Source organism: Aythya fuligula, chromosome 9, assembly GCF_009819795.1.
Source record: "Aythya fuligula isolate bAytFul2 chromosome 9, bAytFul2.pri, whole genome shotgun sequence".
NCBI classification, from domain to species: Eukaryota; Metazoa; Chordata; class Aves; order Anseriformes; family Anatidae; genus Aythya; species Aythya fuligula.
The window spans coordinates 4,694,027-4,719,153 of record NC_045567.1 but is presented as its reverse complement, the minus strand read 5'-3'; the positions used below and the strand labels follow the sequence as shown (position 1 = coordinate 4,719,153).

The window sequence follows — 25,127 nt, the reverse complement described above, 5'->3', positions numbered from 1 at the left end:
AAAACATCGCCCTGTACAATCCACCATCAGCAGTGAGTACAACAGCAAAAATTATTATACAGTTTATACACACTAAAATCTTTTCCTTTTTCCTATAAAGAAACCAGAACAAACCTAATCAATATAGAGTTTAATTTAGAAGAACTCAAATTACAGAAGGGAAAGCCAAACTTATTATGGTCTTTTCTGAACCCCCAGAAGTTCCTGATTCATGTTGTTCAAACAACAGTGAGTGCAGCTGGAAGAGTGAAACATGCTCAAGTTGTATTCTTGGGTCTTCAAAAAATTACCAAGTATTTAAATTAAACATGGCTAGTTAAAGAAACATTTGAAGCAGAGCAATATAACTGGGATTTTTGCCTTACCAGTTGTGTTTTTTTTTTTTAAACCCAACTTATACAATGCGCGAAGTGCTAAGCAACACTACAGAAACACATTTACATCAACACTGAAGATCTGGGGAAATGAAATTCCAACAATTTTATTATTTTTTAATGAGCTGTATTTTCTAAATTTGTTTTTATTTTTCTGTTTTCATACAGTATTGAAAACAAACGCGGCACATTCACATTTTCCCAAAGAATTGTAAGGATGATCTCTACAGGGATAACGTTGAAAAGCCTGAAGCTCAATCAATTGATGTTGAAAACTCTCAAAAGGAGTAAAAGGCTTGATCTGAACGGTCTAGAACATGTATTGTAATTTAATAGAAGAGATGGTCGTCTTAATATTAATGATTTAAAAGAACTTCCCAGTTCATGCGAAGAGTATAGTCCAAGAATAAATCAAATTTTCTGAATGCATTTTATGCTACGTAAGTGTATACTTTGCGATCCTCAGGTGTTCGTGCCAAATATTCTCTCTCAATAAGTCCTTCAATACGTTTTTTAATAACAACTGGACTTGGTAAGAATCGGGCCTTCAGCTGCTGAGTTACCTAAAATGTAAGATCAAAAACAGTCACATAAGATCACAGTGCAAACAAGCTCGTTAAGTATCTTAACTGACCAAAATAATCATAAAATTGTACATAAGCAAGGCTGGCTACAACTACGAAGCAGAAAAAGCAGCCTGCACACTTCTGTCAGTTTTTTCCATCAGATGCTTGCTCCTTTTTGAGTATGAATCCAAGTATTGATGCTCAAAAAGGCAGTTACCACCTGAAAATCCTCTCAGTTTCACAACCGGAAGAGTTCAGGAGTGGAAAATGCATCCTATCTGCAAAGCTGTCAGAACTTAGGAGGTAAGAGCAGCAGGACTCTCCCTCTTTCTCTCTAAGAGATCAAGACTCTCAAGCTTGGACCCAACAGTCAAGACCAGAACAGAAAATACCATCGAGTACAGTGGTTCTCATTCCCAATTGGTATGTCAAGGAATATGACGACATTGTCATGCCACTAAAGGGAAGAAGGAAAGTTAGATATACGTGTGAATACACCCTAAACTGAAGGGTTTGGATTTAAATGCCTTTAGATGTACAGTGGGGGGGTGAAAAATGGATGGATTAAATATAGCATCTCTCAGAAGCCTTTCAGAAAGTGTTAGGGAGGATGGTGTAACTTTCATGAATTCAAAAGGAAGAACAAAAATAACTTCAAGTCCATATCAGAACTATGTACAAGCATACCTCTGCTACTAGCACATTGTGTTGCATCTTCTTTCTAGATTTCATTATCCGAACTATAGCAGCTTCTATCTCATGTTTTCTGTCATCATCTACTTTCTGCCTTGTTTCTTTCCTTTCTGGATCAGATTCTCCTTGTTTGGCAGCAACTTCAAGAAAAAAGAAAGAAACAGCAGAATTAATTTTAATTCCATTGTGCAAGTGTTAACTTCATTTATTTCATCCAGAATTCAAGTTATATTTTCCTGCATTTTCACATTCTCAAATACATATATATATATATATATATATATATAATTAATGAAAAGCAGCCCCAAGAACATATTAACTTTCTGGCATATTTTGATAGCAACTGACAAGATAACAATGTGTTACTTAATTACTGCTATGTTAAAATTTGAGCAGTACTCAAATCTGCTTACAGGCACTACCCAACCCCACGATTCCATTAAATATTCTTCTCTTTAGTATGGTGAATAATACGCTAATTAAAACAGAAAAAGGATTGAAAATTTACTTCACAAACCAATACTTAGAAATTTCTTCAGTCAGAAGAAATAGTTCAACGTTTATCTTCTTTGATTCAACTGCATTCTCTTTTGTATTCTGTTCTATTTATGCTTTATTTCTGCCCTTGTGTCTAGCTTTTCTTACCTCTTCGCCCAAGTATAAGCAATACGCTGCTATCACTGTCCTCCCTTCTCTTCTTCACTCAAAAGCCTCAAGTACTTATCCCTTTTAAGTAGATATAAGTAAGAAGACTTCTATTTGTTATGTTAAAACCACAAGTATCAACTTTGCTTTAAACCCATCTTGAACCCCAAACCATATCCCCCATCCACAGAACTTTGTGCAGAGGAAGTAGAAAAGCAGCACTGAACCAAAGCTCCAACACAGCTGTCACAGAACTTTGCTCAGTTCTGCCAGTGCTCTGACCACAGGGATCTGAACAGCCTCATTTAGTCACTGTGCTCTTGCTCACTAGAGAAATACTCCAAGTGTGGCAAATGGGTTGTGACCACAGCGCTCTGCATACATTTGAAGACAGTCTAGCTATCAATTACACAGCAGGATACATACAGTTTAATTACTGGTACACACTACTGGATTTTACACACCTACATCCCTGGACACAGCATGCTGCGCAGAAGCTCAGTTACATTACTTGCAACAAACAGCGTGTGAATTACCAAGGCTGCACTCAAAACACATCTGAACTGCCCACAATGCAGTGTATTTTACGTACCAAGACCTACCAAGTCAGAAAATGTTTTCTTATGTACTAAAAATCAGGAAATTATTTTGCAAAACATTTTGAAGTGCATCTACAGCGATACTACAAACCAGAAACCATTTCTAGAGAGCCTCCTAGACAAAAGATATCAGCATTACTTCTGCACAGCATAAACCAGCGCTTTGGTGAGCTAGTGAAGTGGTACCACACCGACTCCTTTCTCTCATCTGTTAACTTCCACTCAAATCATCACTCTAAGACATTTCAGCATTTGGTACATGCAAATAAATGTATCATGTGACAAAAATGCCACTCAATTTCACAGCAGTACAATAGCTTACACATCTGAGGCAGGTTTTTTTTTTTTTTTTTTTTTTTAACAAAGTCAGTGGTCTGATATTTTTATTATTTAATTTGAATTTCCCTTTTAAAAGAGAACTACAAATTTTGAAAAACAATAAGCTCAATCATAACTTCCTTACTCTTCTTATTTAAATTCTTGTTTTGATGCAACTACTCATCAAAAAAAAAATATTCCTTGCTTCCTTTTACTTCTATGAACAGTGAGCCTGCAAAAGAATTGTAGGCTTTAAGGCAGTCTGGGGGACAAGACAGCATATAAAGATCCACTTACCCGTCTGAATCTTGACTCTGTGTAGTTTAGACGTGAACTGATCATTCACTGTAAATATATGACCATTTTCTATTTCTTTTGACTTGGGCTCTTTCGTGAGAACACGTTGTGTTGGTTTGCCACAAGCAAGTGACTGAAGGGCTCTAACCAGTTCTCTTTCGGGGATATCAGTTTCTTGTTGAATTTCCTGAAGAAAAATATCCTGATCAGTTTACAGCCAGTGCAGAAATAAGCATCACATTTTACAAACAACAACGCTGACTACTTAAAAGGTCCATCTTCAAGCCCGCAAAATAGTAGTACTTTGACAGCTGTAGGGCTTGGCAGGTGAGAATTCATGAACAAAGTCTCAACGTGTACCAAGCAAAATAATCCACATGAATCAAAGTACAGTTACCATAAGCTGAAAACACACACAAAGAAAAGAATAACCAGCTGTTACATTTCACTAAAGTGTTTTTTTTTTTTTTTTTTTTTTTTTTTTTAAGAAAGCTGAAGGGATTTGTTCTCTGTCTCCAATAGTCACTGACCAACTGACCAGAATGAAATCAAAGCTTCTAAGTAACTCCGTCAGCGATAGAAAACACGTGCTGTTCGCGAGCAGTCCTGATGAAGAACTGTGTAATTGCATTCTCAGTCAGCGCCTCTGCTGAAAACAAGATCCTGACTAATGGAAGCAAGCAAGGTCCTGTTTCAGAGTAACAGAGAAGTGCTCCAGATTAGCTGCACCTCCTTTGTGAATAACCTGAAACAATTTATTTACAGCCCACATGCCCTCAGCTGCAACTTCTAGAGGCGAAACACAGAAGAGTGCAAAGGTAAGAACTTTGTAGAAGGTCTTAATAAAAACAATTGTCATAACTTTTTATACCTCTCTTAGCATTCTTCAGAATTCAGGCGAGAGCCATAGTTAGGTAAGTCGCCTGTTATGAGTCAGTAAGCAAAATACACGGGATGCAGAATGATCCTAGAATCACAGAACGGCTTGGGTTGGATGGGACCTTAAAGATCCCCTACTTCCAACCCTCCTGCCCTGGGCAGGGACGCCACCCACTAGATCAGGTTGCCCAGGGCCTTGTCCAACCTGGTTCTGAACACCTCCAGGGATTGGGCATCCACAGCTTCTCTGGATAACCTGATCCAGTGCCTCACCACCCTCTGGGTGAAGAATTTCCTCCCTAGATCTAAGTCTCCCCTCTTTTAGTTTAAAACCACTCCCCCTTGTCCTATCTGCCTGAGCAAAAAGTTGCTCTCCATCTTTTTTGTAAGTCCCCTATAAGTACTGAAAAGCTGCAGTGACATCTTAAAATGCTTCATGAGCAGGCCAACTGCTTCTGCTTCCTCAGATTTAACTCATTTACTGAGCTTCCATTCATTATAGACTTATCTGCATTTTCTTCTTTTTCATAGTTTTGAGTAAACCCCAAGCATCTCCTAATTCCACATTCTCATTCAGACTCTCGAGGGACATCTAGCAGCTAAAGACTAAGCTACCAAACAGAAAACTAAGCATCACAGGCCTGTAACTGGCTACAAGAGCTGTCACTTGCCCAGCTTCCCCATCATCAGTTCTAGGAGCAGCATCCAGCTATTCTGTTGTCCCCAGGAATTCCCCATTCTCACAGCACACAAGTCAAATTGACGACCACCAAGCTAAAAACAGGTCCAAGAACTCCCAGTGTTTGAAGACTTGTAAAGAACTTGGGTTCTTTGAAGTTTGACTTTCTTGTCACGTATAACTCAGTTCTATTAAATGATGTTATTTCTTTTGTGTACTCACGTTAAAAAAATAAAATCTGGTCTTGTGTGGTCATCCACCACTGACAACAGGCAATAAGAACAATTTGAGTACACTGGCCTTTCACATTCAGCATCGATCAGATCTCAGCAGAGCTCAGGCAGAGAACAAGCCTTATTTTTCACCTACAGACCCAGTATTACATGTGCAATGCTGACTTCATGTAAAGTTATGCGAAATTGCATTTTTGCACATGATTTTAAATTCTTTTGAATGAGTTTTGTAAAAATTCAGTAAGTCAAAAACGATCAGATCTCAGAATTTTTTGATACCTACTGCTTTTGGATGATCAGGAAATCCTATCAATGTGCACCCACATTTTAATTATTTGCTATTATCAGCAACTTTAAGTTACTTGTGAAGAGCCAAGTTACTGCATTTGTTGCTTTATTTTAAAAAATAGTCACCTTCACAGATTTTTACAGATTCAGCACGCTGCAGAATTAAAAAAAAAAATCCTTCAGATGGTCACAACAAAAATTGTTACTGAAGTGGATCAGCATAAACTCAACTAACCAAAGGAAAGCAGCACTCAGATTTTAGGACTTAGGTAAATGTAAAGCCTTGAGGCTATAAACCAAATTTAGCCTAGAAGAAAGATCATGCCTGCAATACGCAGGTTTCCAAACTCTGGTTTCTGATCACGAGCTAAAAGTAATCTTTTCAAAATTAAGTTGTTTCTACAATAAATATATTCCCTGCTTGTGATGGAAAAAATATAATTAAAAAACAAGGAGATAAAATGAAATTTGAGGTTTTTTGACACTGAAGATCTTTATACTAACCACTTTGTATTTATTTTATTTCACATTGTAGCATTCCAATTCAGCCACAAATTCTGAAATGATTTGCTTGCATTAATAAGCAAGCTTAAAAATAAAAAACAAGAAAGAATTGCACTGCAATATAGTCCCCCAGAAGGCAAAAAGTTCAAGTTGTATAAAAATGTGGCTCTGAATAGAATGGGGATAACAGATGCTGCTGCACTCTTTTTCCTTCCGTCTGTGGCATATCATTTTTCTAGACACTTTTCTACATTTGATGTAACACAGTGGAAAATGTACAGTGGTTTCCCTTCCATCTCCAAAAATGCTTTATTTTAAAGACAATAATTGAGCTGTGCACAAGAGCAGTACCTATTACACAATTTCACTTGTAAAAACATTACCAAGTGAGCCTTATCTGGAGACTACAGAAGAGATTATTTTAGGCATGGCCTCTGTCCAGTTCTACACAAGAAGAAAGTTTCCTGATAGAAAGAAAAAGTGCAGAAGGAAATTAAAAGGAAAAAAGTCATGTTGTTGAAATTACGAGAAAAAGACAAACTAAGAAGATCTTTTATTTATACAGACTTCAACTCATAACTCTTCCAAAGCAGAGATCAGCAAGAGAGAAAACAGTCAAGTCAGTTTTAAGTGCTAACATCTCATTTTTGTTAGTATCCACCAGCTTTACTTCTACTATAGTGGCACCTATATTTTGTGTTTGTTAAGCCCAAAGATAAAGTAAGTACCAAATATTTTCCCCTCATTTTTGATGAGGAAGATGTGCATTTCACCCTTTAAAACATTGAGCTGTACTGTAAACTTGAGCAGAAAAAATGCTGAGTAATACATGACACTTCATTAGAAGAAACTGAATTGAATGAAATGTGAGCAAGCTTTGAAGGCCTGTGTGAATATCCTTAGAGGTGAGTAAGGTAAAGCTAGGCCCATACGGCCACTGGTTCTTCTGCATACGTACACAAATCCTTACCATACAGCAATACAAGACCTGCATACATTTTTAGAAAGGAATTGTGCTATGTAACGATCCTTTAATTTTCTGTAAAATCTTATGCATAATTTTTCATCATCATTATCTCATTTTACAATCATGGGTTAATGGCTGTTAGGATTACTGTGATGCTCTTACTAAGTTTCTAATTAATAGAATTAACACAGAACACGAACAAAACAGCAAAGTCTACCCAAAAGCAAAACCAACTTCAAACTAAGTTGTCCAGATCTGAATTTTCAGAAACACTTGCAGATCAAAAATGCTTCCATGCTTACTCGAGCACTGCACAATGCACATCTCACATTATTGTCACAGTAAAAGCACTGGTTTGATATGACAAAGCAATAGGATATGCCCAGCACTCGATAATTAATGATGGTATTCAATAATCAACGAACAAAGATAAAATTTTAATCCATCCTTAGGTTTTCATAAGCTTTTCTGGCTGGAGTTAAAGACAACTCCCACGTACTTCTCCAAAGAAACCAAACAAAACAAGAGTGCCTTCTTAGTGTTTTAGTTACAGGGTGACACAATGAAATGACTTAAGAACACCTAAACAAGGGAAAAAACAAAACCTAAAAACTTGAGGACACAGCTCTCTACCATCTGCTCTAAGTAAAACGGACTATAATTTAGAGCACATATTTAAATGTATTTTTTCATGACACTACCAACTGTTATTTATTCATATATAGATGAGCTCTGCTATTTATAAAGCCTGTAATTTTGTAAAATAATAGAGCTACCGGCCCAATTTCAACAAGGAAAAACAAGCTGTGAACCCAGCTGTTAAGTCCTCTACCAGTTCAATATTCGGCAGCAGTACTCAGAGCTGTAATGCTCCTGTGATGCATTGCACAGCACACAGAACTTTCTGTCCCCCAAATAATCTTTTGCAAACTATGAGAAGTATTTAAGAGTCTCTTTGGAAATGCTGCCTTCCTCCCCCAACTGTTTAAAGAAACGTCCTGCATTAGTAGCCTGGGAGTACGCCAAAAAAGCTGAAAAGCAAACTCCAAGCAAACAGGCAGGTGAGTACCATGCATGGCACAATCCAAAGCCAACAAAAAAAAAAAACTGAGAAACCCCTTAACTTCAAGCTGCACCCCTAACTGCTTTTCAAGGCTTCCAATGCTCTCTCAAACCAAAGAAAATACCTAGAACTACTAATTGGCAGATACTATTGTCTAACAATACAATGCTCAAGTCTCAAAGCACAGGATCCTCCTCCACTCCCACAGCATTCTCCACCATTTTTCATCAGCTGATCATTTCAACCCTTCCCAGAAATGACCCCCCAGCCTCCCTGCTAGGGAGCTACGTGGAACTTCCTCATTGTCTTTTCTGGTTCACCAGGTCAGAGAAGGAACGAGAGTTCTTTGATTAGCCCTACAGCTTGCTCTAGCTAGCCAAGTTAAGAACTTCAGTGTTTAAAAAGCAAGGATACAAAACCATCTGCACCACTGGACCTCTAGATACAGTTCCTCAAGGAAAATGAGAAAGGAGAGCCACCTGCTGCATTCTGGTTACAGCTTTTCTATAGCTCTGTGGTTGAGGAATTACCTCACTCACAACCCCCTTCAACTTTCCTTAAAACTTCTGTTCCCAGTATCGTCCCCCAGGAGTGTCTGCCGGACAGCACTGGTGCTCATCTCCTCCTGTATTTATTGGCCTGACCCACACTCCAGTGGAATGAGAGACACCTGCTCTTCATATCTTTTATTGAAGAGGGCAAGAAGACCTAAAGCAGTTATTTAAAAATCAGGTGAGAAAAACACAATTCTTACCTCAAAGGTATATTTTTCTCTGTTGTTAAAGAGCATTAATATTGTCATTTGGAAAGTGGAGACTTGCAATATGTGCTTCCGCGTATTTGAGCCAGTTACTTGGGCACCTCCTACACCAACCTCCGAGCCATCTTCCTGTTTTAAAAACACAAAACTAGCGTTAGATTGTTTTTCCCTCTAAAATATGTTACCTCAGCAAGATGGAAGTTATATGAAACTTATCCCAGAGAGCAGTCTACACAAGTGATAGAACTGCACTTGCCTGGTGGCATAACCAGAATCTCTCTCCAGGAGCTGTCTTATTATAAGAGTGGATTTTTTTTTAGCCTGAAGGCACCTCTGTATGTTGCATGGTCGAGCTCAAAGCCAGGCCATCTGGAACAAGATGCTCAGGGGTGTGTCCAGTCAAATATCAAGCACCTTTAAGGATGGAGACTCCACAGCCTCTCTGGGCACCTGTTCCACTACCTGAGCAACCTCCAGTTTTCTTACTCATATCATCATCAAAATCACCACAATGTCTGTCCTACAGTAATACAATTTTAACACCCTCACAAATACATGTTATTTATATGTGGTATTGTATGAATTTTGTTCTAATTTCACCTTGCCTTCTTTGTTCCCTAGCATCATGCCATTAACTGCATCTAACTTAGTATTTTAGAACTGGTCTAAATCACTAGCATAGCATTTTCTTCTATACACAACTATTAGGCATTATACTTCTGTAAGCTATATTAAGATTTTAATGTTTGAAAAAATGTATATGTTGCTAGCATTCTGCACATGAAAAGCAGACTAGACTTGGCTTAACAGTTCTTTTTCCACATTAACAGGAATTATTCTAAAGATAAACAAATTTAATTTCACTTTTGACTGATTTAGTGAAAAAAGTAACAGCCAAAAAATCAGAACACTGAGCTTCCTAAAAGAAAAAAATATTACTATTTTTCCATGAGGTACTAAAAAGGATGATGGTAAGTGACCCATTAAAATCATATTCAAAAGAAAACGTGTCAAAACTGTTCCAAAGGAAGAATCAGACATGAAGGTGATGATGAAAGGCACCTTTTCCTTACATTATCAATGGGCAATCTTCTTTTATAAAATCAGTATCAATCAAGTTATCAGTCTTGATACTTTACCTTTTTAACTGGCCCATAGAAAGTGGCATTGAGATCTGCAGAACCCATATGATGCTGGAGTGTCAGCTGTCGCCCACTGTGTTTGGCTAAATAAAATCTGCAATACAAATTAATCAAAAACGTAATACATAGTTTACTTTCTGTATCTAGGAGGAAACTGCTTAACAGTAGCTTAGTAGTTATGTAGACTTCCCAAAGCTATCAAGAAATCTTCTATCTCATGCTTTTTCAAAATACTGAACTAGAAATCAAATTAAAAACTCCCCAAATCTCTAGGCTAACAACGTGAATATTGCGTTCTCAATTTTCACATGCACTGAAGAAGAGCAGTGTGCTAACATGTCTGAACTTACAGATGCATTTTGCCATTAGAATTAAAGTTTAGAAAGTTTGCTCTTAAGCCCTCTACCTAAAAGGCTGTTCTAATACATACCTTCTAAATATTTCAAAAGCATGTCTGGGAGCTGGAGGGATGTTGCACTTTGGTGTGGCTGACTGGGTAGGCCAGTAACCTGTTGTGAGGACCCGCACTGTAAGATCAACACCACCTAATGAGACCTACAAACAATTGGAAGAAAACATCCACTATTTTAAAAGAGGATCATTTCACTGTTTTTCTTTATCAGTGTAGGATATATAGAATTTTTACAGAGTAAGAAAAAAATGGATATCTCTTTACAAACATTTTTCTTTCAACAATGGACAAATCAAGTCAACACTACCCAAACATACACCAAAGGTCAGACAGTACAGCAAAAATCCTCCACGTTATTCTCCTGTGGCATTTAAGAGTGTACAGATACTATAAAAGCGTTAACCAAGAATGAAATACCTGTGTTCCTAAACGTAACTTACAATATATGTAATATGTGTAACAGTTCCTTCTAGATAGGCTTTTACTACAGCAAAGCCAGGTTGCTAAAGACAAGTTGCTAAGTAAGTGTTTATAAATTTATCCTCTAGACACAAATAATAATACCGAATACCTGATGTTAAACAACAGCAAGCTCTTCCTGCCATTTGCCTCCACACTAAACAGTTGCTCACTTTTACACACACAACCAACCCACTTTCCCTGAAGACAGCCTTTACCAGCACTGGTTAGAAAACATAGATCCATGCTTGAGCTGTAGAATAAGTATAAAGCACTTCTGTTAGTAGGTGATAATCTTGTGGTTACCAGTGAGGCATGCATAGTCCTCACCAGTATCTCAACTAAACCTAGCAATATGAAACTTAAAGTCAGTATTTTCAGCTCTAGGATGAGTAAGTAATACTTTCAAAGATCACGTATTATGGACATAAAAAAAAGAGCATACTATATCCAACTTGTTATAAATTATGACAAAGAAATACTCATACTGAAATCCCCTGGAATTGAATTTAGTTAAGGTTTAAGAGTATCAATTTGCAAAAGTACGGAGACCTATATAAAAGTAAAGACCTATATAAAGATTGTTCTGTAGCCAGCATTACTGCCATGCCTCTAATTTTGTCATGACCAATGTCATGAGGCTCATAAGGGAAGTTCAAACAGCTATTTAGACACAGAAAACTAATCCATAAGTCACCTAAAAAGAAGCTTCAAACAATTTTGACTCCAGCCAAAGGCCATCAATATAAATAGAAAGATAAAATAATTTTATCCAGAACTGAAGTCATCTTAGAAGAAGTGGGGACCATTCCCCGAGTTTTTTTGGTCTTGGCCAGACTGGAAATGCAGTGTAAGGATATAGGATCCAGCAGGAGACTTTGCAGGTAGGAGTACTTAGAGAAGAACAGATTTCTTACTTCTCTATGAGGCACTGCACACATTTGAGGCGTATAAGTTGTTTAAAAATGAGTAGAATGGACTATTTCACACAGAATGCCGTAACACCAGCGTGTTAACAGTTGTATTTTTAAAAATATAATTACTCTCAAATATTAACACTAACAGAAATACATACATGTCCATCATAAACAAATATTCCAGAAATGTCATTAAAAGGCAATGACGAGACTGAACAAAAGGCAGCCATAAGGCAAACTGTTGGTTCCTTGTCAAGAAGGAGTTTCAAATAAGGTTTAGTAGAATAGCTGCTAACACTTTAACTTTACCTTATTAGCTACACATAGTTAAGTTGGAAAAATATACATCATTTATTAACTCAGTGTAAAACTGTCAGGTAAAGTACACGAATCCGTAACACAAAAAATCTTATGTAGAAGTCTCATTCTACCTAAAAATGGAAATGCTTTAAGAATTTGCTCTTGAAATTCTTATTTTACCCATCCTAGAGAGAAAAATATCATTAGATTAGATTAGTACTGGAAGCAGTAGTAAGGATGCCCATCCACAAAGTCCTCTACACCTATATATACGTGCCTCCACAACCTTTTCTGAAAGCACTTTGAGAACATTTCTGCCACTCATGATGCTTCACAGTATGCTGATGAGGTAGATTTCAGCTGACAGCTTCAAAACAACAAAAACTTCAGAACCCCTTGCACAATCAGAGTCACTGTACATCCGTGAACACTTTCCTGGCATTCAGATTTCTGAAGCTAATTCAAATATGCTTGACATACAGACTTACCTGCAGCCAAGGAACTACTTGGCTATTTATTATAGATTATTCCAGTTTGAATGAGGCAGCACTTCTGCGTTTAACCAAAGCCACTGCAGCGTCAGGAGTGCCCAGAGGGGGCCGGCAGGTGTCGGACCCCGCAGCAGGCACCCGGGGCAGGCAGGTGGCCGGAGCCCGCCCCCTGCCGGCCCGCAGCGGCTGGACAAGCCCCTTGGAAAGGCCTCGTCTGTCGCTGAGAAACACTCAGAAATACCAATTGAGGAAGCTAACCGAATCTGCGTGAGTATTCTGACGAAGAAAACTTTCAGCAGGGCACGTGGCCTTTTGGCTTTTGTACTGAAGTAAAAGGCTAGGCACGCAGCCCGCTGTGCTCTTACCCCGGTCGTCTGCAGATGTTGCCTGAACTCATCCATCGTCGTGTTTGAGATGCTCATGTCCCTGAACATGCCTTCCAGTTTAGATGTGAACTGACATCCGCATTCGGTCTAAAATACAAAAAATAAAACTTGTTGTGCCAGCACTATGAAAAGAGATCTTCTGATTCACCAATACTCTGAAAGGAAAGAGCTAGTTTATAAATCTCATAAAAATGCTATTTCTGTACATTTGGTAACCATGACCCTAATTACTTAGGGAACTTACAGACAAAACAGCTACACCTCATTTATTCACATAAGGATTTAACTAATAATACACAAGTTGAAGCTTTTTTTCCTTCTCCTTTCTCTCATTACTGTATTATGGTATGTTCTCAGTATTCCTAGCTCATCTTAGAAGCTTATCAGACCAAGGTAAATGCTTTCACCTTCTTTTTAGCATAATGCTGAACAGAAAAAATAAAAGTCTTTGTGTATCAAAAAACAAATTATCTTAAGTATATATAAATTTCAAGGTTTACTGCAGATTACCAAGTGAGATTACTAGATCTTTTTTTAGAATCAGGGACATATGCATACATCAATACACGTGCACAAACGTGTATTTACTTCACGTATACCAGACTTTCTGAGTGTTTCTAGAACGGTTTTATGTATATGGTAAAGGCAAACATGTTACCTTCAGCATTCCAGTCACTGGGCAAATTGTGAGAAAAGAATGCAGTCTCAGTCTATTTGTCTTGCATCTGTGTGCCCTATACTTCAAAATTACCAGATAAGATGTGGATAGGTAATTGGTAAAGAATACTGATAATTTGGAGAAATCTGATGCAAAGAGATTGTATTTAATGATTAAAATATGAGGGTCAAAACTGAGAGTCAGAGAAGTTTGATTCTAAGATCAAATCAGTCAGGTGCAGAAGCCCCCTAGGCACTTAACACGCCACTTAGAAAAAAGCTGCATTAGAAGTTGCTTCAAGGATTGTCAACCGTCAGGGCTTTACCTTCTTAGGTTTAGGCCACTCTTATAATTTCATGTAAATTGAATGAAGAGAAATAAGGAAAATATGTTTCTAGACATTGGCTATGGAGTTTTTTTTTTTTTTTTTTTTCCAATCTATCTCAAACCATGTTTAATGAAGAAGGCACTGAGCGTTACCACTAGCCTGCAGGAGAAAGTAAAATTACATGCAATCAAAAGAAATCCACTGTCAATAACAGAAGATCTACAATACAGCACAACCTTGTCTTCAAATCAAGTCAAGTTCTCTCTTTCATGGAAATGTTTTTTTTAATTAATTTTGAAAAAAAAAAAAAAAAAAAAGTTTGTCTTCAAGATTGCTCTCCTATCACAGCTACTTTCCAATATTTCCTTCCTTTTATTTCCACATAATCTTTCAGAAAAAAATTGTGTTTTCTTTTGGAGCTTTAAAAATCAAATCTGTATTTAACACCAAGATGGTCTTTATGTATATAACCCTTATGTAAACCAAAGAAAGCATGTTTAAGAACTACATGAAACAAAATGTATATAGGTGTTACCTTACCTTTAATTTAGATATCATATTTTTCTCAGAGTCATCTGAAACACTCTTGTTTGTGAGAAGTCTTCTTGCCAAGTGCTGTTTGTAATACCGTTCAAAAACATCTTTCTCTTGCATAAACCTAAATAAAACCATTGCCTTATCCAAGATAGTTTCTACTTCTTGCTCTGTTAGCTGTAAAATAAATAATTTGCTGGTTTTAGTCTTCCAGTACAAATGTCCTCTACAAACAAGACACTTAAAGCAATTCACAGCAAGTATATGTCATAACAGTAGTCTGTAAAGAAACCAACATGTGAATAACAGAGCCACAAGAAGAGGGTTTGAACTCAATAAAAGGGAGAACATAGTAAGAGAAAAAAGCAAATGTGAGGGATTGAGAAGCAATGGATGGTTAAAATGCCTGGATAAATACAGTGGAAGTTCCTGGATAAATATAAATTTTGAAGTAAAAAACAAAAAACACACAGCTAGAAATCACTATTAGCAGTATGAAAAGTTAGCTCAGAATGAAAAACTTGAAAATCTAAGGTTCATTTTGCAAAGCCTGATTAGTGCTACAACAAATAAAATGATCACTTATTTTTATAAATAGAATTTACTATTTAATTCCCAAAACCTAAGATGCATGCAATAATATTCATCTTATAGTCCTCTGACATGTAAAAAAAAAAAAAGTAAAGACTGTTTCCCCTACAAAGGAGCTTAATTTGCAAGAGAAATTATTAGATATTGGGAATAACTACTGAACTATAAATATATTTACGGCACTGAACAGGTTTCCAGGAGAACTGCATAATCTATTAATATTATTTTATTTTCAATGGAGTAATTGCCAGAAGTAATTTAAGCGTAACAGCTTCAGAGATAGAGGACAAGCTACTAAACATCTATCTTGAGATATCCTTGTACCTAATGTAAACTTAGCTTGAAAGTGTTAAGCCCTCAAATGTATTATACAGGGTTGCGTTTTGTTTGTTTGCTTGTTTTCTAAAGGCAATGTTGCCTTTTACCTTAATATAAAAAAAAAAAATCATTCTCATGGAAATACCTTAGTTTAATCTCATCCAAGTTCACCAAGAAAAGAGTATGATCTTTTAATTTTATTTTATACTTACTCCCTTGACTCCTTTTTTCAGCTTATCATCAATAAATAATGAGAGGTACTCTGGAGACCTAGAGTTGAGGTTGAGGAAGTACTCAAAGTCACCCGCAATAGTTTGTTTGAAGAGTCGATCATTATTGAAAGATTCTTGCAGAAAGCGGTCAAACCTACTCTTCAAATCCAGTAAACCCTTTAAAAAAAAAAAAAAGAGTAGAACATTTTCACTGATTTGAAATTGTATGCTGTAAAACAGTAACAACAGATGAAGCTGTAGAGAAGGCCGTATCTACAGTCACAAGTTTTGCAATGCTGTCTGTACTCTGCATTGTTTGAACCTATCTGAAATTTCATTTGTTTTTAAACGTCCATACTGCAATAAGTCTCTTGCTGTAATAGGAGGCTACTCAAAGATTAAGTTTTTAATCACCCTTTTTAAGCAGGCTGATTTACTGCATTTTAAATCAACTGCTGGAAGGAGGATTTTTTGTATTTGTTAAGCCTCGTCTATGGTAAAATTGACAAAGTCACTATCCGAAATACAGGATATGAGAAAGAAGAGGATAAGTACCCATTAACTGTATCTCTGGAGATACTAACCAAATTTAAGCAGAAAACACGCCACAAAAATAGGCCAAGTCTTTTTATTTTTTTCTGCCTGCAGTTTCAGTCCTGGGACACATTCTGCATTATTTAGTCACATGTTTCTTACTGATCTTTAAGAATCACTGTGAACATACAAAAACTAGATACAAGCAAATGCTCTCCAGTTACCATAGTGTGAAGTTCACAGACCTGAACTGAACCATTTCTTTTCAGCTAAAGCACCAGATATTTGACATCATTTTTCAGGATTGCACCATTTTAACCCAAAATTAAAGCAACTTGGTGTAGAAAAGGAAGACATCTTAAAAGCACATAAGCATCCTGCTATGCGTAAATGATATACAGTTTAGACATAACTAACACAGTATTCAAGGAGGAGGTACTGTGGGGTGGGGGTCAGAATTTCGCACAGGAGTTAAATTTATCGTGGACAACTACTGGCCACACAAACCAGGTTAAATGATCAGGCTAAATGATCCTAGAGTCCTAGGTCTCCGAAGAGATTATATGTGGTTACTTAAAGAAGCCATTCAAGAATTACTCAAGGAAGAAGTAATGTTTCTTAGGAACTCACCATCTCACTTAAAGGAATGGTCTTTAGACAGGCTAATTAATGCGTATTAGAAATTTTAAATTCAAAGTAAATCCCACTATCTCTCTCTGTTTACCAAGGTTAGCTTATGTCTCCTCTCCAGGAGTACACGATCTGAACAACCTGGTGTTAAACAGGAGAAACTGTTAGTACCTTAAATTAAACAGCATTTCAACATCCCTTCAAATTATTATAAGAAGTTTTAAATCTAATCCCCTGGCAATGCTTTTGCAATCATCTCACCAATGATGCTCAGGGTTTGGTGATATCATGTTGCAGAAGCAGCAGTAGACTATGAAGATTATATTTTTCTTGGTACTGTAATACAGCTTGTCTGTCTTCTTACTGCTATTTAAGTTCTTGAAAGTTTCAGATGAACATGGTTGAGATGAGTAAGGTGGTTCCTCAATTCACAGGTATTTTTTCTCTTCTTCCATCGTGTCAATGGAAGTGGAGGCTGAACATGTTTGGGGGTTTAGCAGTAATCAAATTATCAATCCCTTCTTGAGGTTGTCTTCATGAGATGGTTGCAGTACATACTGATGGGCTGCAGATGAGCTCTGCCAGAGCACATAAAATATGGTTGTAAGTCTTCTTCAGCTTCATCAGGTATTCATCTTTGTGGCAGGAAACATTGATAGCATCTTTATAATTAAGAATTTCACTTTCTCAGCTCGATTTCTTAAGGGACTCCTTTAGGTCCATCAGAATTTAAAGGGAGTGAACATTTAAAATAATCCAGACACTTATTTCCACATTATTTGTGCATTTAAAAAAAAAAAAAATCATACCACCACAAAAACTTAACAGCTTGTAGTCAGTAAAAACTAAAAAAATTCAAAGGGCATTTTCTCTTCTTTTTAGCAATCCTTGGAGAGGTGTTCCTTGTCCAAGCTAGGTAAGAAGTTTGCTTCAGCATTGCCAGAAAATTGATAATCCAATCAAAAGTGTTTCTATACTCAAATGGCTTCTTATTATAGTAACCAGTTCTAGTAAAGTTATTGATTTCAAATAAAACAGCAGAGATAATAGTTATACAACATTAAACGCTTCTCCTAAGGACCAGACATAAGAACTGCAACTACACTTAGAAAGAAAATGTATTTAATGAATACACAAACATTTTTACATCAAGTATAAAACATCTTCACAGTTATGAAACGTTTCCTTGAAGTTCAATGAACTCTAAAGAACATAAAACCATCTTCTCAGAGACAATGGAAAGAAAAGAAGACAAATGCTCCTGAAGCGTATTTTGTGATCTTAATAAATTAATGCTACACAACTTCTTAGTGAGATGGAGAACAACAAAGAAAACTTTTTAATATGCAGAAGTGCTTGTCTCTCAGGGAGACCAAGAATAAAGCTAAGTAATTTAACAAAGAGTGAGAGGTAAACGTTGTAAATCACAAAAATCTTGCTGTGAAGTACTGGATCAATAAACATCAATAGCTAAAGTTACAGAAAATTAAATGAAATAGATGCTACAAAGCTACTTAGCATACAACGCAATATGAAGGCAAATACCATTTCAGATAAATCAAGAAGTTCCCAGGAGTTTATAATAACTAGCCTGAATATTTTAATAAGAGCAGCTACCAAAAACACAAATAATGAGCACAAGCACCCAAACAACTTATGTAAAAAAAAAAGGAGTTCTAAACAACTGAGAACTCAATGCATGTACATCTTTAACAGAAGTATAAATGTAGCTTATTAAAAAACAACCACTTTTGAATCAATTTTAAGGTTTACTATATTAATCACGTTACTCTGGAGAACGTGGAAAAGACAGAAGAAAGTTAAAAATATTTCACTACCTGAATGTAGTCAACTGGATTCTTTCCTTCTCCCTCTTCAGAAACTAGTGCTTTGCCTTGCTCTCTCAAGTATGAGCTCATGCACTCGCACATTGTCTTCAGACCATTTGGCACACGGCTAAACAGCTTATACATGCAAGCAAGATCTGCAAAGAAGAATGAGATACTATGCAGGACACTCTGCGTTCTGTACTTCTGTAACTCATTCATTTCATAGCAAAAAGAACAAACAGCAGAAGTTCTCCCACTTGAGCCATAAAAAGCATCTTGTAACAACAGCTCAGGCAGTTGAATCATCTGATGTCCCCTTTCCTTTACCCCTGAGAACATGCTGACTGCAGCAGCCACAGAAAATTAAATTAAAAACAAAGGTTGCATTCAGTTATCTAGTTGAGATTGTCTATAGTACGTCATCTGGTGTTGCTGATCCCCAGGCCCATTGCTTTAAAATATGGTGTGCTTGAAGCTTCGCTAAAACTGTTTTGCAGTGGTATTTATGAACATATCTTTCAAGGTACCATCCCACTATGAAATACTATGTTGAAACAAATAGGACAACACTAAGATACTCGTTTCTGTAAAGCAAAAAAAATGGCACAAATATGAGTTTAATTCACACTTGTCTTACTGAATTTAATTCATTTTGTCCTGAAAGAATGCTCAACCACATAGATTGATACTGTTTTGTTTCATGTATCTAAAATTATGAGAAGTGACTTAACTTAAACCTGACTTTCTAGAAGATACATCCATCCTTACACATCTCTTATGTACAATCTTATCTTCACAATGCAGCAAGTATTTCCTCTCTAGTATTTAACTAAATCAGATCAATGCCCATAAAAGTTAAATTAATTCTTGTATCTTACAAATACCCTTCACTATCCTTGTCCTCTCAGCCTGAAGCCTATCTCAACTAGATATTAAAGAAAAAAAGTTAAGTCTGGTAAGTCTTTCATTTTCAATAAAGAAATTCCCTTTTCTTAAAGCTAAGAGTTTTGCTCACTTTGTCTCTCTGACTACCACCTAGTAATTGTGAAGGTTCTTTAAGGAACAAAAGCCATTAATCTAAGCAGCAAGTCTGTTCCTTTTCTTACAGCTTTAGTATGAAGACTGATCTCTAAATATAGCTACTACAATCACTCTTCGTTATGATGCTTTAGAATCTTAAGTTCTCTTTCCGTAACTTCTGTTCAGTCACTGCCTGTCCCATATCACCCTGCACTGCAGAAAACCTTACCAGACCGACCCCTTCTTTTTCCAGCACTCAGAATGCTTTTCATCCCTTAAGAAAGGAACAGACAACTTCTTCCTGCAACAAAGCCTTTTCCCCAAGAATTGGCTAAGCAATACATTGATTAAATAAGTCATTTACTCTAGTGCTTTTCAAGCAACATGCTGTCTCTGACCCCCAAAGAACAAAAAGAAAAATCAAAACAAACAAACCACAATAAAACACTTCGAATTTTGAAAGCTACACACTGGAAACACAAAAGGAATAAAACAGCTCGCAGAAAACAGGTAAAGATCAGTACAAAAGATGTGTACTTTCTTACTAAATACTTGACTTACCAAAAAAAAAAAAAAAAAAAAAAAAAAAGAGAAACAAGTTAAAAATACAGTCCCCGTCTTAAAAGCCTTGGAAGTACCATTCTCAGAAGTTTGCAAAAGAAGGTCACCAAAGCATTTTCACAATTACATAGGAACACAAACTTTAAGCTCAGTTTATCCTATGTTTAAATCCAATAAGCAATATCGTAAGCATTTCTGTCTCCCGTATGATGGGGTCTTACCTTCTGTCTTCCCATTTTTCAGCATATGAACTAGCCCAGAGTTCTCCATCTCCACTATAGTTTTCATATGCTTGGAAATAAGTTCCCTCTCAACAACTTTCACAATTGGTTCTTCTGTTGATTTATCCAGACAATGCATCACCCGTTCTATTTCTTCATTAATTCTAGCTTCTACTTTCTTTATATATACAGAAGCACTGTTTTCAGCTAAAAATTTCTGACTTTCCATCTGTGATTAACACAAATTAACATTTTAGATACTTTTTAAGGGTGGAAAAAGGCAATGTACTGGTTATTTCAGATCAGCATTCATCAACAAGTTAATTCACACCCAGCGTGTCTAACAAATGAGACTACTGTACCTCCAGGATTTACATATACACTTCACACAAAATAAAGGTTCTAGTATGCTTATTGTGTTACATACGTATGGGGGTACATGGAATATGGATAGGTACTTTTCATGCTAAAACAAACTAAACCAACCTAGTATCCAGTGACCAACAGGAGTTTTAGCTACAGGTCAAAAGAAAACAGAAAAAGTGGGGAGAGGGAAAAGGTAAAAATTCCTTTCAAATATCAGCTTATGTCGTATTTATGAACTGTGAGGATCAAGTTCTCATACTTGCTAAAGACAATGCTGATCACACTATTTCATATCAAATCACTTTTGTCCACACTGGTCAGTGTAGTCTTCTAGAGAAAAGATATATATATAGAGATTTTTTTTTAAAACCAGAGCTAAGGTATGAAACTCAAGGTCATTTCTTAATTTAATGTAGCACCAACGAAAAACAGAATGCAATGATGTCTGAAACTCGTGCAATGTAAACTTCTGATTTGCAAAGAAATTTAAGAGGAGAGGAAGGCAGTCGTCCTGCATAAGAATCAAGAGACTGACAGATTATCTTACCTAAGTACCCTCTAACACACTGTTACAATTTCTATCAATGCATGATTAAACTCAACCACCATTCAACTGGCTTTTTTTTCCAGAAACAAGCTCACCAAAACAGTCAGAAAATATTTTAAATGTATTGTTTGGTGTTTGGTTAACATCTGGATAGCCACGTTGATACACTTAATTACTTGACTCAGTTCATATTATTACAACATATAATTAAAAACAAACAACAGAGATGATGAAGGAAGCAAAGCTTTCTCAAAGGCAGTTTGACAACTAGTCTCTGCTCTCCAATCCCTACCTGCATCCACTTGAACTTTCCATACCACTGACATCTCAAAAAAACAAACAAAAAAAATTTTTAAACCTAGAGACTGCGCTTACAATGCCAAGACAGACTGAGCTGCAGGAAACAGCCCAAAGCATACACAAGATTAGCATGATGATTACTTCACATGTTATCATGTATCCATGTCTCACAAACATTTGAATTATGGTAATTCTGTAAAAATTAGTGTTCCTTTATTTCAAAGTTAGTCACATTTTCTTATTTTGTTTAAGAGAAGTTGGCTCACTTTACAAATAAATCGTGGTTGAGATACCACCAATTCTCAAAATTCCAAGCAGTGACAAAAGCATTCCAAATATGATAATTACAAGACTGTTGTACCTGAAAAAATTCTGCAGACATCTCCAAAAACGGAGCCTCAAAGTCTTCTTCATAGACTGACCTTCCTTCAAGACCTAGAATCATTAACATCTGGCAAGCATTTCTTATTGCGCCTCTGCCAAAAAGTAAGTTGTTAACAACTTGAGAAATCAACGTGCTTACAAGATAGAGAGTACACAGAATAACAACTCAGAAGATTTCAACTTAATTAAAACATACTGATAAAAACTCTATCCTAAATCTGTTTGCTACCACAGGTTTTCCTGAAGGTTACAGTAGCAGGATTCTTTGTTTCTGTTCTAAACTAAGGAGTTGACAATGTTTATTAAATATTTTAAACACAGTAATAGGGAAGCAGGCCTTAAGTTCTACCAACTCTGAAAACTATTAACAAGAATGTATTTCACCATCCATGAAAATAACCATGGAAAATGAAAATGAAATATGCAGGTTTAAATTGAACAATTCAAAACAAATTTCTCTTCTTTTAAAACAAGGAATGAAAGCGTATCTGCAAGTTAAGCATAGAAACAAATCAATAAAATACACAAACAAAAGAACTGTATCCAGGAAAAAATTCCACTTTCTGGCAGTAGGGGACAATATACAGCTGTTGCCAGGAAGTATTTTTCTCTTCATAAATTGCATGTTGGGCAATCTCAATCACAGAACTGCAGCCAAAGTAGCATGAAGTTTACGTATCTCCACACCCAACAGCTGTCCTGAAACTGCAGAAGCACAAAAAAACTTGCAAATTTCAAGTTACTTCAGCTGCAGTATCTGAAGTGCGTGGTACAGAACTCCACATCTATAAACATGGCAAGAGAACAGGACGAGAAGGTTTTAAAGCTTGGAGACAACTGGACTACTAAGAAACACATAGTCTAAAACATTAGGAAGGGAAACAGAAGAAAAAAACAAAATGTCAAAAAACAAGCAAAGCTAGAAGACTGAACAACAGCACAGAGGAAATAAAAGATAGTAAGGGGCAGAGAATTGTTAAACCTCCACTTTACAAACAAATAGTCTGACACATGGTGGTAACAGAAATTTAACAAAAAATTTAATAAAGACCACAAATATTAAAAATGTTATGAGCTTCTCCATCTAGCTACTATGTTACATTCTTGCATGAAGAAAAACATTTTTCCAGATTATGAAGCAATTTTTGCTTAAGTAATGACTTAGTTGTGTACACTCTTGATTCACTCAGAAGTTGATGGGTATCATTTACAACAGAAAGCAGTCACTTACAAACATCTTACCTGTCTACAACTTCTCCTTTCCTTTCTCTTGCAATCATATCCAGCAGAGTTTGCCGTAGATGATCCCTAATGCAGCCGTAGCGTACAACTTGATCTCGGAAAATAATCAAACCCAAATTGTAGACATTCTCCACGTTATTTTGTTGCACATAGACACGGTCCTACAATGAAGGCATACATGGCAGTGAAATTCTAAATTCATCGTGCCCAGGCTATTCAAAATCAAAAGAGATTGGTCATATTTGTGCTGTACAGATATAATCAAATTAATATTCTCTCCTTTCTTCATAAAAGGAAATTAATAATAATCTCAGAATCAGTCCCATTTTCTAAAATCTCATTTATATAGAAAGCCTACATTGTTCAGATTAAAAGCACAGCATTTATAACTAAAGCATGCCAGAACAAACCAATACCCTTGCCATTTTTAGCTGGGGGGTAGGAGAGCCCCCCAAATACTAAGAAAAAAATCACGACATTATTTGAAAGAGGTTTTACTTATCTACACAATCCCCTTTCATCCACCTCCTTTACTTTAATGAAGAAATCGTTTTTTCCCCCTATCTCCTATACATACTCCTACCACTCCCTTCAGGTTCACAGTTCCTCCTCAATATTTAGTGAAATTTCCTGAAATACCATCATTAGGTGAACTGAAGACAAAGTAAATCCAAAATAAGAATAGTTAGTCAAAGTTTATGAATCAGTAACGTAAGTTGTTCATAAGGGCTTCTGTTGAACCCCCGTTTAAAAATTCGCTTCCATTCAACTAGAGCAAATATTTTGAAACTTGGTTGTTTCCTGAAAATCTCCTTGCCCTCCCCCCAAAAAAAGAGAAAAAGGGGAGAGTAGAAAGAATAAATCTATATTGAAATGTAAGAATTATTCTATCTTATCTCCTAGAAAAGCAGGAGCACTAATGAAGTTAACTGACAGGCAGAAAACGTGTACGTTCACTTCATATCTAGGAGTGGATAAGATCATTAAAACAACCAGAAATAAAAGTTTTTACGAACTATTTCTGAGGTGAGCAATAATGATTTTTTATTTTTTTTTATTTCTGTAAGGACATAATCCATTCTTCAAATGTAATTGTTCAGGTTGTTACTGAAAATACTGCTTTGTTACCATTTAAGCCTCAGGATGCTCATATTAGTAGAAGTTAAAGAGTTCCATACCCCCTCACACATCTCCTTCTGACAAGGTTTTCTGAGAATGTACATAGCTAAAATAAAATAAATCAACAGCAAAACAAACTCTATAGAAAATGAAGGTCAATGATGGAATGGGAGTATGAACTACTCATTTCCCCACTAGGTCCATCAATTAACTTCTTAAGTGCTTTACCACACTCAGAAATGAACTGTAAAGTTACTCATACACACAGAAAATTTTTTTTTTCTTAAGAAAAACTCATCCTTCAGACCATGGAAAAAAGAAATTACACAACTGGAAGTTCATACAAGTTCCTTGGAAGTTCATACAAGTTCCACAATTGGAAGAAATTTGAAGGAATAAATCCTACAGCCTTTAGTATTTTAGCAGCTGAATGTACATGGAAATATTATCCATGCAGGGATTACATAACAGATTGCCTCCTGATAACTAGATGAAAGTAAAATATGGGGTTCCATATTCAGGAATGATTTTGCACTAACACCCTTCAGACAGGCAGCACCTAATTTCAGTGAAGCCAAAGGATGGAAACAGATGGATACATACATACATACTCCGTGGTTCATGAAGCAAGCAGAGCCCTGCCTCAAACCAAAAAGTTTGCTCAGTTGGGTCTCAAGAAGTCAGTTCAGTGACACATGGTGGTCTAGATCCTTAGAATGTCACTGGTTTCCATTTCTTCCTGCTATTCAGGAAATAATGCT

At 36.4% G+C, this 25,127-nt stretch overlaps 1 protein-coding gene across 1 annotated transcript in view; it reads right to left on the bottom strand.

Moving 5' to 3' along the window:
* Positions 1-457: 457 nt before the first annotated feature.
* CUL3 (cullin 3) overlaps positions 458-25,127 on the bottom strand; it is a 53,119-nt gene continuing 28,449 nt past the window's right edge. Inside the window, exons 4-16 of the mRNA XM_032193062.1 lie at positions 23,248-23,408; positions 21,983-22,097; positions 20,409-20,637; positions 18,616-18,761; positions 15,614-15,790; positions 14,499-14,669; positions 12,952-13,059; positions 10,438-10,562; positions 10,005-10,101; positions 8,860-8,994; positions 3,493-3,679; positions 1,628-1,773; positions 458-937 (exon numbers count right to left, since the gene is read on the bottom strand). Coding sequence (XP_032048953.1) covers positions 806-937; positions 1,628-1,773; positions 3,493-3,679; positions 8,860-8,994; positions 10,005-10,101; positions 10,438-10,562; positions 12,952-13,059; positions 14,499-14,669; positions 15,614-15,790; positions 18,616-18,761; positions 20,409-20,637; positions 21,983-22,097; positions 23,248-23,408 — 1,929 coding nt within the window. The 3' untranslated portion in view covers positions 458-805. The remainder of the gene's footprint in view (positions 938-1,627; positions 1,774-3,492; positions 3,680-8,859; positions 8,995-10,004; positions 10,102-10,437; positions 10,563-12,951; positions 13,060-14,498; positions 14,670-15,613; positions 15,791-18,615; positions 18,762-20,408; positions 20,638-21,982; positions 22,098-23,247; positions 23,409-25,127) is intronic.